Source organism: Streptopelia decaocto, assembly GCF_964273445.1.
Source record: "Streptopelia decaocto genome assembly, chromosome: 5".
Taxonomy (NCBI): Eukaryota; Metazoa; Chordata; class Aves; order Columbiformes; family Columbidae; genus Streptopelia; species Streptopelia decaocto.
In genome coordinates, this window is record NC_138659.1 from 4,753,491 (window position 1) to 4,767,566 (window position 14,076).

Here is a 14,076-nt window from a genome sequence, read left to right on the forward strand (position 1 = left end):
AAGAACAGCTGCAGAGTCACCCGGATCAAAAAACTCTCCTGTTTACTCCATACATTGTTTTAGTGAATGCTCTGCTAAGATAACGTGGGGTTTTTTGCACTTCAAAGAGCAGCTGCTTGTCTGAAAAGAGACTGTCCAAACAGGATCCAAACTACCATATGTAACCATGAGAGCCAGAGAACAGAATAAAGTTTGTCTCAAAGAACCGCGAACAGCCCAATTAATCAGACCTTCCTTCATCTTACATCACCCTTAACGTCACTGGACATCAGTCCTGCATCAGAAGGTTATTTGTGGCTCTCCAAAGAGCATATGCTGAAGTGGTTTTCATTGTATTTCACTGTATTTTCACCGTATTTCACTGTAGAGGCTAAAGGAGAACTCCAAGGCTGAGCATAGAAATAGGTTTCACTTTTCAACAGGACAGATCCAATCCTCTCCTGCTTTTTAATTTGTCAAAAGAGCAACACTTCACAAAATCACCTGATTCCACAATGATAAAATACAGCTTTGAATCCTATACAGATCAGAGTCCCCAACTCAAACAGAGAAATGACACGACCGCCTTTGGGGATTTCTGCCTTCAATGATGTAAAAAAGGGTCATTAAAAGAGGATGAAAAGAAGTAGAAGGAAGGCACCCAACATTCTATAGCTGTATAGGATACCGCGCACATTTTTTAGGTCTTTTCAAGATTAGCCCTCTTAAAGAGCTGTGGGGAAGGTATTTGTAAGTAGGAAGTAAAAGGTCTGAAATCAAACAGAAGTATCCAAACACATTCAATATGCAAATCAAAGACATTTTGTTTGTTGGCTTTTCAGTTCATCTCTTTTTAACGAGCTGGAACAGATTGCATGGCGGACAAGGAAGAAACAGCACAGATTTGTTCTGTCCGTTTTCCGTCCCTCCCTTCGTGGTCCTGATTCTCACTGCTGAGAGCAGGATGGGGGCTGCAGCTCATGTCCAGAGCATCATTTCTGCCTGTTTGCATTTTGGCTGAGAAAGAAACACACGCGCTTCTGTGTAATAGTACAAAGTGTTTCATAAAAGTTAAATTGTTTGGTTTTCTCAGAAACAACTAGAGAAAACCTCATCTGAGCCTCACAGTTCAATTCAAACATCCATAACCCCAAAGCATCTTACAGCAACAAGCACTACAAGATGTGGCACAGCAGACACAGCTGCAAGTCACCTTCCTGCTGCAAAGTGTTCATGGCAATGGGCACCACACAACACCAGCTCTTGTCAGGTCTGGAGTCCCTCTAGAGCACTTTTCCAGGGTGCTAGCAGCAACTTCATGCTTCCCCAAGGAAAAAGTGTATTTTAAGTCTATCAACCTGATCCAAGTTTACCTGGTACTTCAGTCCTGGAAGAACTTTAAACAGCAAAATAGATTTTTATGCAGCAAGGCTTACAGTCGGGTTTCCAGTTATAAGGCTGGGGTTTCATCAGCGTCTTACACCATGAGTTCCTCTAGCCTGTCACATCTGTAAAAAGCTAAGGATCATGGTTTCATAGCATGTCACTAGCTGGCAGCTCAGCATCCTCTGTCCCGCTAGGCAACTCTTCTCAAGCACAGCAACAACGCTTCCTGCTTGCATTCAGCATAAATGTAAATCTGTTTTCTTACCTAATAGATTATAATCACAGCTGTTAAAAGTATGTCTTGGTTTTACTGTCCTTCCCCAGCATGCAAAAAGCCTCTATGTGCTTGTTCCGCCAAACTCTTCCCTGCCTTGATGACCTATTACACATTCTTAAAGTTTATGTATGGCATTCTTAGCACACACAGACAGCAAAGCTTTGATGCATCCGGTCATGTTACAGTAATTCAGAAGACAAATTTAGAGGCAGATTGAGTAAAGTAAGCTGTCTCCTACCATACACCCCATTTAAAAAGCTTTGTCACAGCCAGCTATAGAAAAATATAAACGAGGAGCTGACAACTACGCTGTGTCAGGTACCATAGCAATAGTGTTCTTCAGAGTAAGTGACATGCTTCAGAGGCAAGCTTGATAAACAGTGTAATGTTCACATGCTGGAATAAACTTGATTTCCATTCCACCCTCAGATAAGGATTCCCTAAAAAATCTCCAAGGGGAAACAAAAGGGAAGATGATTTCTCTTTGGAGGAGGAAGAGCGCTGGCCTGCAAGAAGGGATCTATGTCAAGCCAGGCAAGCGCAGAAGAGTTGACACTTGGTGATCACATACAGGCCTTTGGGATTTCCAGCTCTTGCGTCAGTTTAAAAACAAACTCACAAGTGTTTTGGTTCAGGACAGGCAGCAGCATATCACCTGTTTCCACAAAGTGGTACTTTGTTTATTATGACGGACAGCAAGAATAGAATGACAAATGCCGGTGTTTTAACATAAATCCATATCAAAACTCACGATGCCACAGAACATCTAGTCCTTGCAGTAAACAGTATAGTCAATTAGAATTACATGAGACCAACTTCTTTAATGGTCTTGACAGAGAATTTCTAACCACTTCGACTGAAGTTTTGGGAATGATCTACACTTAGATAACCAAATCCATTCAATTTCATTCAATATCCAACCTAGGAAAACAAACAAACATTTATTTAGGTTAATGCTACTGTAGTGAAGAGTTACAAAGTAAGTGTTCCACATTACAGATATGGAGGGAAAAAGACCTAAACCTTTTCTTCATAAGTTTCCCAGTTTTTATACAACTAGTAACAACTGGTAAAAGCAACACAAAATGTGTAAACCGAGACCTAAGAGGAACATATCAAGAAAGAAGTCGGTCTCACACACACCAGGCACCTTTATGGAGATCCACTTGAAGAACAGGCCCATCTAACACCAACAAAAAAGTGTGTCTGCACGCTAATTGGAACTACATGTATGACTTTATTTTTTCGTGGAAACCTGTATTTGCCATTATGTTATTGTGCTCAGAATCAAAAATGGGCTGAAAAGCCTGTGAGTCATTCCTTTTTGCTTTTAAAATATTTGCACATCAACTTTCTGCCAAGAATACGGAGAACCCCTAGTGTTTGAAGATTTATTCCTAGTCTCCAGCAGTCCAAAAAGTCCTCAGCTACTTCTTCAGAAACTCTTGCAAGAATGTTGCCCAGCCATCCCAATTCTAAAGCACGTAAACTTAGGTATCTACTGCTTTAATTTTTGTTGTTGATTCTAAGGAAAGCACTTTTTTGTCTCATCCAAACAGAACAGAACTCCATGTATTTACTGCACACTTCTACCTTTTCTATTAATACATTATCACTGTTTTCCCTTATACTCTCAGTAAAACACTTTTTCCAAGAACATTTCTTTCTTATGAAACTGAGCTTGTTGGGGCAAACAGTATAAAACTGCTCCAAACAATGCCCAGCCATTCATATTTTTTGCTTTACATTCTTTTCCCACATGGTTTGGTTCATAATTGCTTCCAGCTTCAGGAAACTGGCCCTTTCAAAAGCACCAAACATAAGGTTTTTTCACTTGGTTTGCACTTAACAAATCAAGTAATCAATCAGTTCTATCTAAGCAGCCAGTAATTCTGATTTGTACAGTCTTTATCTTCCTCATTGACTGAGTGTAACACAGGAATCCTAAAGTTAGATAACAGAGACACATGTGAGAAATCCTTATGAGAATTCCAAAGGATCAAAATCAAGGGGAAAAAAAGAACTAAGATGAGCAAAACAAAGAAACAGGGATGGCCATTACATCCCACCCAAATGTGGGAGGTTTGATGAATGAACAACAAACAGACCGGTAATTGAATCACTGTGAATAGCCAGGGTTCATTTTCTTAGATATTTGAAGTTCTCAAACAATTAGTACAGAATGGAAGAGATTAGGTGGAAGGATGAGAATTGGAAGTCAAATAAAAATCGGAAATTAAAGAGAAATAAATAACCAACCGCCAGGAAAACCCCGATGTTGTGAAGTATGCTAAGCCTTGAAATAATCTTTCAGATAAAGCACCAGGATGCTCTTGCTTGTGATGGTCGGAATTACCCCGTGTAGCCTGTGAGACACACGCTCACTCTTGCCGAGGCAGGACAGGAGATCATCGCGACTTCTCACTTCTTCTCCTTTTTCCCCTCTCGGGTTTGCAGAAATACAAAAAGACAAATGGGGAGGGAAACAGGGCACAAAGAAATCCCCCAGCAGCAGGCGCGAGGCAAGTCCAGCATTCCGACACGTTTATTGCTTATTTTTACAGTGCTTAATGGCTAAGTACCACACATAGACACAATCCGTTTCAAAGCAACCTCCCACACTAGAAACAAAATGAGGGGAAGGGGCTCTGTTTCAGTTCTTCATTATTAAAGCTCTGAAGTAAAGCAAATTCAACAAACAGAAGTAACCCAATCTGTGTGTTTCCCCAGCCCAAACTCCCTCCATTTTTACGGTCTTTTCAAAGTCTAGATCAAGTTTCATATGAGTTTGCACGGTGCAGATTGTTATTTCTGGCTTCTTCCCCCCCACCAGATTTGATTTCTTTGTCTCCCAATTTTGAAGTTTGAAATGATCATGAATATTAAAAAAATCTTCACTGCACCTCCCAAATCTACTCTATAATACTGGAAAAACATGTAAATACACAGTATCACAAAATCTCTAGCAAAGCACAGAGGCCACTGGAAGAAATATTCTTCCTTTTAATTAAGTAGTGCCTAAAAATTACCAAAGAACACAATATCAAATATATACCATATAAATATGTAATAGAACATTAACTATGTTAGCATTATGTTATTGTGGTCAAACATACTGATCTCATAGTCATTTTCTAATTGGGACAGGTAGCAAAATTTTTGCCTCTTTCTACCTTTTTTTAAAAAATTGCATTCCCTCTCAAGTTAACACATTGTAATACCCACTATCTTTTTTCTTTAGGACTTATTCCAGTGAGCTCACACATCTTCTCACTCTTGCAAAGCTTTATGAGGGAGTGAGTCCAAGTCAAACCCTGGGATGCTTCCTCCATCCATCATTCCTCAGCTGACACTTCACCATCCAAGGTTCTGAGCTGACCATGGCAGCAAGTGAAAAGATCCACTATCACCCAAGGGAGGCTTTTTTCTGGCTGTTGTTTAGAAGCATTAAATTGTCGAACTAACTGTTAAAGTACTGTCGAGGGTTTGGATTGTGGGGTGACAATAAAAACCCTGGCAGATGTATTATTAACCTCCTTTCACCCGCTTTTACCTCTCCTCCCTCTACCCCCTTCCCACTCAGGACGGGCGATTGGGAGGGAAAGAAGGACAGAGAGAAGAGAGTTGGAAAATGTAAAATGTTTTAAAAAAATAATACAAAATATACAAAACCAATCTTGAAAATCTCAGCAACTGCAGAGCCAGCACCCAAAGTCCTGGACTGGACTCTGCAGCCAACCGGAGCTGGATTCAGTCTGTCACTAGGCCTCAGTTCACAGGGACGACTAGCAAGGTCCTCTCCTAATGCTGGCCATAAGCAGAAGCGAAAAAAGGAAAGGGACGAAAAAGGGACGAGATCCTCGTGATCTCCCACTTTTATATGAAGTATTCAAGTGAATGGAATGTTATACACAGTTGGTCAGTTTCTTGGTCATCTGTTTCTCGTTGCCCCTCTCACGAGATGTCCATCCATGCTTAGCAATAACTTTGCATTCCATTGCTATGTTTATCAAAACATGTATCTGGTTCTCCAGGAAAATGCAGCTAATATGAAGCTTTAGCTGACAGGCAAATTCACTAAAAGAGAAACTTGGTTTTTAACAAAACCAGGACAAGTACCTTTGAAAATCGTTTTGAAGGATGAGTCTGAAATGAGGGCAGGAGTAGCCGTCCCTAGCTCCAAGCAAATAGCATGCTGGCAGAGTAAGGAAAGCTGATACGGAAGCATGAGGACAACCAACACAAGGGAAGAGCCCCCAGATCACACAGATTATTATAAAAAAGGAGCTCTACACACCCACAAGACAGGTGAATCTACACTGGTAACATGCCAAGGCAAACTCAAAGCAATCATTAAGGTGACTAAACCAAGCATTCCCAGAGTAGTAAGTGACAGAATAAAGAACAATGACACAACCTTCAGCTGGGCCCACTAAATATGTGTCAAGATACCAGCTATAATTAACTATGTGATCATACGCTGATCCTCCTGCAGAAATCTCATTCAATGCAAATATAGATTCTGCTCAGAGAATTATTCAGAATTTGTAGTGAACGAGGCTATTGTTTCTTGGACCTGGCCAGCCTCAAAGAACTACTACAATATAAATATTTAATAATAATAAAAACATGCAATCCTTTGTCAAGTACAGATGTTAGAAAGCAACTGTAAATCTTGGCATTTGGTGGCACCTAATAACCCACTGGCTGAGTCACTAATGTGATTGATGGGCTTAAATTGTTCAGGAACTATTAGTCCCTCTAAGAATTAAGATCTGTGAACTGTATCGTATCTTTTGTGTTATCTACTTTTCTCTACACAACCAGTCAATGTTGGATTTTATTCTTAAAGGTTTAAAAACGGTATGTGGCTCTGTTGCTTGGGAAACCTCTTTACCTGTGAGAAACTGATGCAACTGGCCTGTTTCTGTACTTTGAGCATATTTTGTTTTAATATTCTAATTTTGGTCATGATATTATGGTTGGTACAAGCATAACTAAAACTCCTCTTTCCCTAATCTGGTCTTGAGGAGCCTTAGGTCTCATTTTGACTAAGGAAACAACTCGTTCATAAGCTATGTTGCCTATAGATGCCCTCAGTTTCCCATTCACCCTGTATTTTGATAACAATCCCTACCTGGATCCCATCCTGCTTTTTAGAAAGCTAAAAGACTTTCCAAAGAAGAGTTAACCTAAGCACAGGCAGCAGAAAGGAAGAATCTTCCTTCTTGCCATTCTCCTTTCTGATGAGAGCAGAGCAACAAGACACCTGGTCCGAACCTGGCATTGCCATGGAGCACCTGTACGGTACCTTTAAAGCTGGCCACCCCCATCCAGGTGAGATTCCTGGCCATACCAGCCTCCCTAAAGCTATAGCAAGGCACACATCAGACATACATTTCCCATAGAAAACACAGAAAGCACTTCTGACAGGTTTTCTTTCCAAATCTGGTCTCCTTCCCATTTCCACGAACTCGGAGAGAACCAGTGAACACAATCATCACATTGCTGTAACCACAACAGAATGTATTATACCTGAATAACACGCCCTGGACATCTATAGGGTAGAGGGCACTAAAATGGTAACAAATGAAAAAATTAAAGATGCCAAGGCAAACGAACTCATCAATATTTATTCATGTCAACCACTTTCCTTTGTATAATTTCATTCAAAACGCAACTCAGGGCATTCAAGTTTTATCGCAGATCTACCTTTGTAGAAATTGTTAGTCCACCAGATCATTAGTTTAAATTATATCAACTAACACAACCAGGAACATATTTTGAACAAACGAAAGATTAAGAGAGAAAACTAATTGTTGCCACAAGTGCTTCAAGTCGCACAACTCTCACATGCTGTCAATTAAGCGAACCATATAAAGTTATGATCTGTGGCAAAATTCCACCAGAACGATTCTATCACAGAAACAGACATAATTAAATTATTTCTGCCAATAAAGCCATCGCTGCAGAACATATTACCCCTTTCAACTCTGAGCAAGTGGGGTTTTTTAACTAGAAAGTGCTTCTACAACAGTACCATCTTGATTAAGAGTCACATAAAGCATTTTTAACCACCAAGTTTCACTGAATTCACGGTCTGTACTTCAAAGAACATATTTGGTGCCCTGACCACACATGGTGAACTTGTAGAACAGCAGCAGATTCCTCTGGGCTGTCACCCGTTTTTCCTTCAAAATGCATTTAGGATGTTTTATGGTATTTTCAGCTTTTCTCTGGCTCCCTTGCTATTGGAAATAAAAAAACCATCAAAATAATTCAGGTTGGAAGAAACTCTGTAGGTCATCAGGCCCATCCACAGGGTTGGCTTTACTTCCACAGAACAAACAAACACAAGCAACAAAACCAAACAGAAACAAACAAACCAACCCAACCTAAGCCAAACAAATGACAATTATAGTTAAAAAATAATGTGCTTTCACCTATGTATGGTACTTGCTTTCCTTGCACCTTAACCTATCCCCATAGTATGTATTTTAATCATGCTAACTTTATTACAAGCCTTTCCAGTAGCTAACTTTATGGCTGATCTACTTTGAAAGCAAACATGCACATTTAGGGTGCTTTATAAATAGATTTTAAGTTGTCAACAAAATCTTTCTTTAATGAAAAAGAATGGAGAATTTTTATCATGGAGAGGTTTTAAAAGAAAATTTTAGGTTGTGGAAGCCCTCCAGCAGGTAAAAGCTTCACTTGGCCTCATACTCAGATATAAGAAGGAACAAGCCATGTCTCAGAGAGCTGTAATTGAAGGAGGTAAGTCAGCAAAGAAGAGGGGAAAAAAAGCAAGTAACAAAGGCTTGAAAGGAAGGAAGACTCAACAGGACTTGCTAAAAGCAACAAAGAAAAGGACAGAAAACACGGGAGGAGGAATAATAGGAAGAACAAAACTGACGCAGCGGTTTGGATACTGCAGAGGCTGGTATCCAAAGCTGTTATGTCAACAGTGTGTGGACAGTCAGTGGGCATGTTCAATAGATCAGACATTACAAACCACGCAAAGTAGTCTAGAAAAACAAACAAACAAACAAAAAAACCCCACAAACAAAACCAGACTACTTAAAAACCATTTATTTTTCCCTTAGCAACACCAAGATGTTCATTCAAAGTTTACTTATACTCTTCACAATTTAGGACTAATCTCTTTGCTTTGACTTCTGCTTATATAAATTGAAAAGAATATATCACCTCATCCCCCAGTGCTGTAAGGGTACATCTGAATACAGAACTTAAAAGGGGCATATAAGAAAGATGGGGACAGACTTTTTAGCACAGCCTGTTGCAATAGGACAAGGTTTTAAACTAAAAGAGGGGAGGTTCAGGCTAGACATGAGGAAGACATTTTTTACAATGAGGGTTGTAAAATACTGGTCCAGGTTGCCCAGAGAGGTGGTAGATGTCCCATCCCCGGAGACATCCCAGGTCAGGCTGGACAGGGCTCTGAGCAACCTGAGCTGGTGAAGATGTCCCTGCTCATGGCAGAAGGTTGGACTAGATGAGCTTTGGAGGTTCCTTCCAACCCAAACTATTCTATGATAAATCACTATAGTTGAGTTTATGTACCCAGGTTCTTCTGTAAAAGAAGTTCCTACCTAGAGACCTTCTCATTTTTTGCACAGCAGTTCCCAACACACTTATTAAGTTTCTGTTTCATTATGGAAGCTTCCAAGCTGCTCAGCAAGACTAAACTCAAAACTTCAATGTTACACCACGTAAGTACAATGAAACTTCCTAAACATTTAAAAACGTTTTTTATATTAACATGACAGGTTTTACAGGGGATGCATCCTCGAGTCATTCAAAGCCACTAGATTGCTTCAGCGCCTTTTTAAGTGGTAGAGCCAGAAGCTTTTTAGTAGCCTTTTTGCTCCCAATACCAAAATTTCCACAAGGCCTTTGACCTCAGAAACAGAGTCGCTAGTGACCCCTAGTGTTAACAAGTTCAGTCTCAATTTGACTGATACATGGCAAAAAGCATGATGAGCATCATCCTTCAGCACTTTGTTGTTCTTCTGATATATCAAGTGGTCACCACCTTATGTTGAAGTTCTTCCCACTCCAGTTCACAAACAAAACCACTAGTATCCATTTTTAACAAACAAGTGGATAGGAAACATAAACTTCTAAGCATCCCAGTAAATTGCAGATCGACATTCCTTCTGCTTTCAAAAGTTTAATACATTTTTCCTCATTTGGAAGATTAACAGTAGGATACCCAGAGCAGACTGACAGTCATGGCTTCAGGTGGACATTTACAGCCTCTTGGTCAGTCATTAAGGAATTAATGACAGTGAATCACAATCCAAGCCAGCCAGCAAGCCTAGACTAAGAAGCTGCAGTAGCCAGGTTGCTGCAGGACTTGGCTGTCCCAGGTAGAAGTGTGTAAGCCCAGTCAGTCACCTCCCCAGGTGACATAAATTTGCTTACAAGAGAAATCTGTAACTACAGAAACAAAGAAGAGTCCTACTGTTCTACTTACAATTTTGAGTCCAGGTTCAGGAGAAAGCCCAGTTTGTCATATTCTGGAAAACAAAAGCAAGGGACACAATATCATAAAAACTGCAAGTGTCTCCTCTGAAAAAGGCACCAAAATGCAACAGGTCCTTATGGAAGGGCAATAATTATTTCTAACTGAAAATAGCTGTATCATATTTTCCAGTTGCAAGAACCTGTTATCACAGACTACTGTTACTTCAAGGTATTTCCAAATTAACATTTCTGAATCTCCAGGAAATACTAAAGCAAGAGCATGTGTTGGTACTCATTAATTTAGAAATCACTAGAATTAAGCAAGATATCTGAAGTCATAAAAAAAAGCACTACTGAAACCAGGCATGCAGTGATACATAAAGCTTTCCTGCTTGCAGTAGAAATCATTTTGACAGTAAATTGTATGACAAACACTCCTCCCAGGTCCTGATGGGGTAGAGTTTTGAATTTTGTCTTGATTTCTTATGTATTCCAACCCAAAATTTCGTAATCAGGCAGCCCTTCGTCAAGAGAAAGTCACTCAGGGTGGCAAAAATACTTCAAATTCTGGTGATGATGTTCAATAGGAACCCCAAACTCACAGCTTATGCCACAAACAGGGAACAGCTACAGAAACAAAGCGATCACTTAGAGCATCTGTAACTCCTGTATAAAGCTCTGCACTCAGCACCCTTGAATACTTATAATCTTGTAACTCAAAACTTGATAACAAAATAAAACTATTAGAATTCATGAGATACACAAGAGAAACTAAAAGGTGTAGTGTCCTCCTTGTGTTGGGTTAAGCTCAGGGCCCTCCTCACACCACGAACCACTGGGTTTCACAACCATACAATTAAAAAAATACAAACAGAGAAGTAAAAGATAATCCTTCCAGAGCTTAATGATTAGGATGTATTAAGAGAAACAAGAAGAAAAAGTCTCATAGCCTTTTAGGAAGAGCTCAGTGGAAACAGAGAACTTTGCTTTCCTTACGAAACACCATCAGAATCCCTGCTGCAGTCGTGTACCTAACAAAAGCACAAGCTTTTCATGTTACCACTTACCGGCAGGACAGGAAAGTCTGAAGATGTACCTAAGGCAAAGCAGTTGCACCAGAGAGGCCAGTGAAAACTGTGCCATTGATTTCAGTCCCATTAAGATTTCATTCCTGAGCCAAGGGAAGAATTATGTTTGATGTAACTTAGGTAACAGAAGTTGCAGAACATGAGTGTGCTTGATATTGGCACATCCTATCTGTTCTCTGCCAGCACCCACGTGCCACCCACCATCCCTGTTGTACTTAATGTCAGAAACACACCTGTGCGTCTCTCCTCCACCCTCCACATACTGACGGTTGTGTGTACCCCATGTGCTGCTCTCCTCATAACTTCCTCCTGGTTTATTCCTCCTACAAGAAATTATTTCCTGTCCAACCCCACCTCCTCCCCATGTAGGATCATGCACAGGAAGGTACCCATTCTGGGAAAGAAAATTAAAAAATGCCTTCGATTTTTATTAACCCTTCCCAAAACCAACATCCATACTGAGCAAACAGCAACTGAGTCTGGGTGGTTTTTTTTAAAGAATCTATACCCACTGACCAACCTGTCATCAATTGTACCCTATTTGAGCTAACATTCCCTTCTTCCCAACGGGAAATACAAGAGGAGGAAATGCAATCAGAGATACATCACCTCACAACTACAACAACATCCTGGGATTTCTACTAACTCAGTACTTTATGAGCTTTGCAACCAAAGCACCAGAAAACACACCCATACTAAACTTCTTCCCTCACGAAACATTCTGGCCATTATCTCCAACCAAAGGAATGCATTTGGACAATATCAATTTGTATGTTAATAATATTGCTTTCAATTGCACCTATGCTAACACACGAGACCAGGTTATAGCCAATTCTGGTTTCTCCTCTTTTAAGACACTTGAAGGGTGATAGTCCTAAAGATTATGGAATCCCTTCTCATTTTCTCCATCTCAGCATTGCCAAAGTCTTTATTACCTCACTGTAATAATTATTTCTAACTAATAATTATAATAATTATTACTCACACGTGTCATACCTCCATTGCAACGTTTCATAAGATTTACCGTCTCTTTGTCACATGCATTTAACCTTCCCTACGTTTAAGTGGTTGCTTTTGATGTTCACTGATGATTACTAACAGAGCTATAAAGTAATCCTGTAAAATTATTTATGTCAACTATGTTGCAACAGGCATTTTCCAAAAAAACGTAAGAAGTATAACGAAACAAAATAACATTTCTGCTTTCAAACTAGAAGCACAGGTGTGTTCTTGATTTTCAGAAGGATGTAAACGATCCTTTCAGGCTGTAACATCAAACCAGAAGCATCTACGCTCCTTCCACTCACTGACTGGTGAAATGTGCAAACTACAACCAACGGTAGGACAAGGGGTAACGGGTTCAAACAAGAACACAAAAGTTTCCACTTAAAGATGAGAAGAAACTTGTTCCCAGTGAGGGTGGCAGAGCCTGGCCCAGGCTGCCCAGGGGGGTTGTGGAGTCTCCTTCTGTGCAGACATTCCAACCCGCCTGGACACCTTCCTGTGTAACCTCATCTGGGTGTTCCTGCTCCATGGGGGGATTGCACTGGGTGAGCTTTCCAGGTCCCTTCCAACCCCTGACATTCTGGGATTCTGTGATACTGCAGGCAGGGAAATGCTGCCCTTGCCATGGGCCATCTCACACTCACTGGGACTCCTGGAAGTCACAGCATTACTACTGGCTTGGAAATTAAGACAAGCAAAACTGGATCTAGAATACAGCATAGTCAGGGTGTGATGATTAGAGGAGAGGGACTGAGCTGATCACACAGGTCACTGTGGGAGAAAGGGGCGATCCCACTCCTACCCTTCCCTCCCTCGACAACACTGGCTGCAAGAGCCTGCCTTGGCACACGTGTGAGCTCTCTGAGCCCTGACCTACATGTTGCTTCACCTCCCATCACCTTAGTTTAAAGCCTCACTCACCAAATTAACCAGCTAATACACCTTCTCCTCTTTGTCATGCAGTGTGATAAAGTAGTGCTGGAATATTAGAGAAAATGGAACAAAACAGATAGAGAACAAGGTAGAAATACTCCAGCACTTCCACCAAGAACCAGCCTGGACCTGCTGGCCGTGTGAACTGCGGTTTGGTGCTGGTACCTGCCAGCATCATCATGATGACCCCCCATTAGGGGGTCACTGCACAGAAGCGCAATGCAGAGCTACCTATAGGTGTGGTTCTGGAGAAAACATGTCAGATCTAACCAGATTGCCAGGTGTGACCCAGCTCAGGCCACGACCGACCCATCGGTCTCCGGACAAGGTATTTATATGGCTATGTGGGACAGGTTATTTTTCAGTAAGCTGAATGTGAGTAAAGGTGATAAAGAGCTTACTTTGCATCCACTAGAAGAACATCATGGAAGAATCTGAACAAGGCTTTATGTCCTCAGTCCATAAGAGACTGAAAAGCTCATGAGGGATAAAAGCAACAGTATTAAAAGAGAGCAAGGCAATCTAAGGACCACACACTCACTTGTGCTAGGAAGCTACAGATCCCAGCTGACAGTGTGGTACAGCAGTGTACAGAAGCACAGAAATGAATGAACATGGGAAAAAAGGTTTCATCATGCCCCATAAGAGCAAGAGGCCTTCTTAGGTCAGACATAAAACGCATTTCTACATTTCCAGGAAGACTGGAATTGAATACGAATCTAATAACTGACAATGATTTCATAATAAAGCACGTAATTAGGATTATATGAACAGAAGTACAGCCAAGCATAGCAATTTCTATAAACGATGCAAATCCTGTGCCAAATTCGATGCTGGCATTAGCATGGAAATTTCTCCCAAGTATCCAATAGAAATTCAGCGTCCAGGCAGCAAGCGAGAAATGCATTGTCTAATGTC

General features: G+C 40.7%; 1 protein-coding gene across 9 annotated transcripts in view; it reads right to left on the reverse strand.

Annotated features, from left to right (window-relative positions):
- The window catches only part of ST3GAL3 (ST3 beta-galactoside alpha-2,3-sialyltransferase 3), a 188,175-nt gene that overhangs the window by 122,719 nt on the left and 51,380 nt on the right, over window positions 1–14,076 (reverse strand). For all 9 annotated transcript variants that reach the window (XR_014184203.1, XM_082054126.1, XM_082054128.1 and 6 more), the window contains one exon: window positions 10,143–10,185. Coding sequence is in view for 8 of the 9 variants with exons in the window: in XM_082054126.1 (XP_081910252.1) it covers window positions 10,143–10,185 (43 nt within the window). In the remaining variant the exon portion in view is untranslated. The remainder of the gene's footprint in view (window positions 1–10,142; window positions 10,186–14,076) is intronic.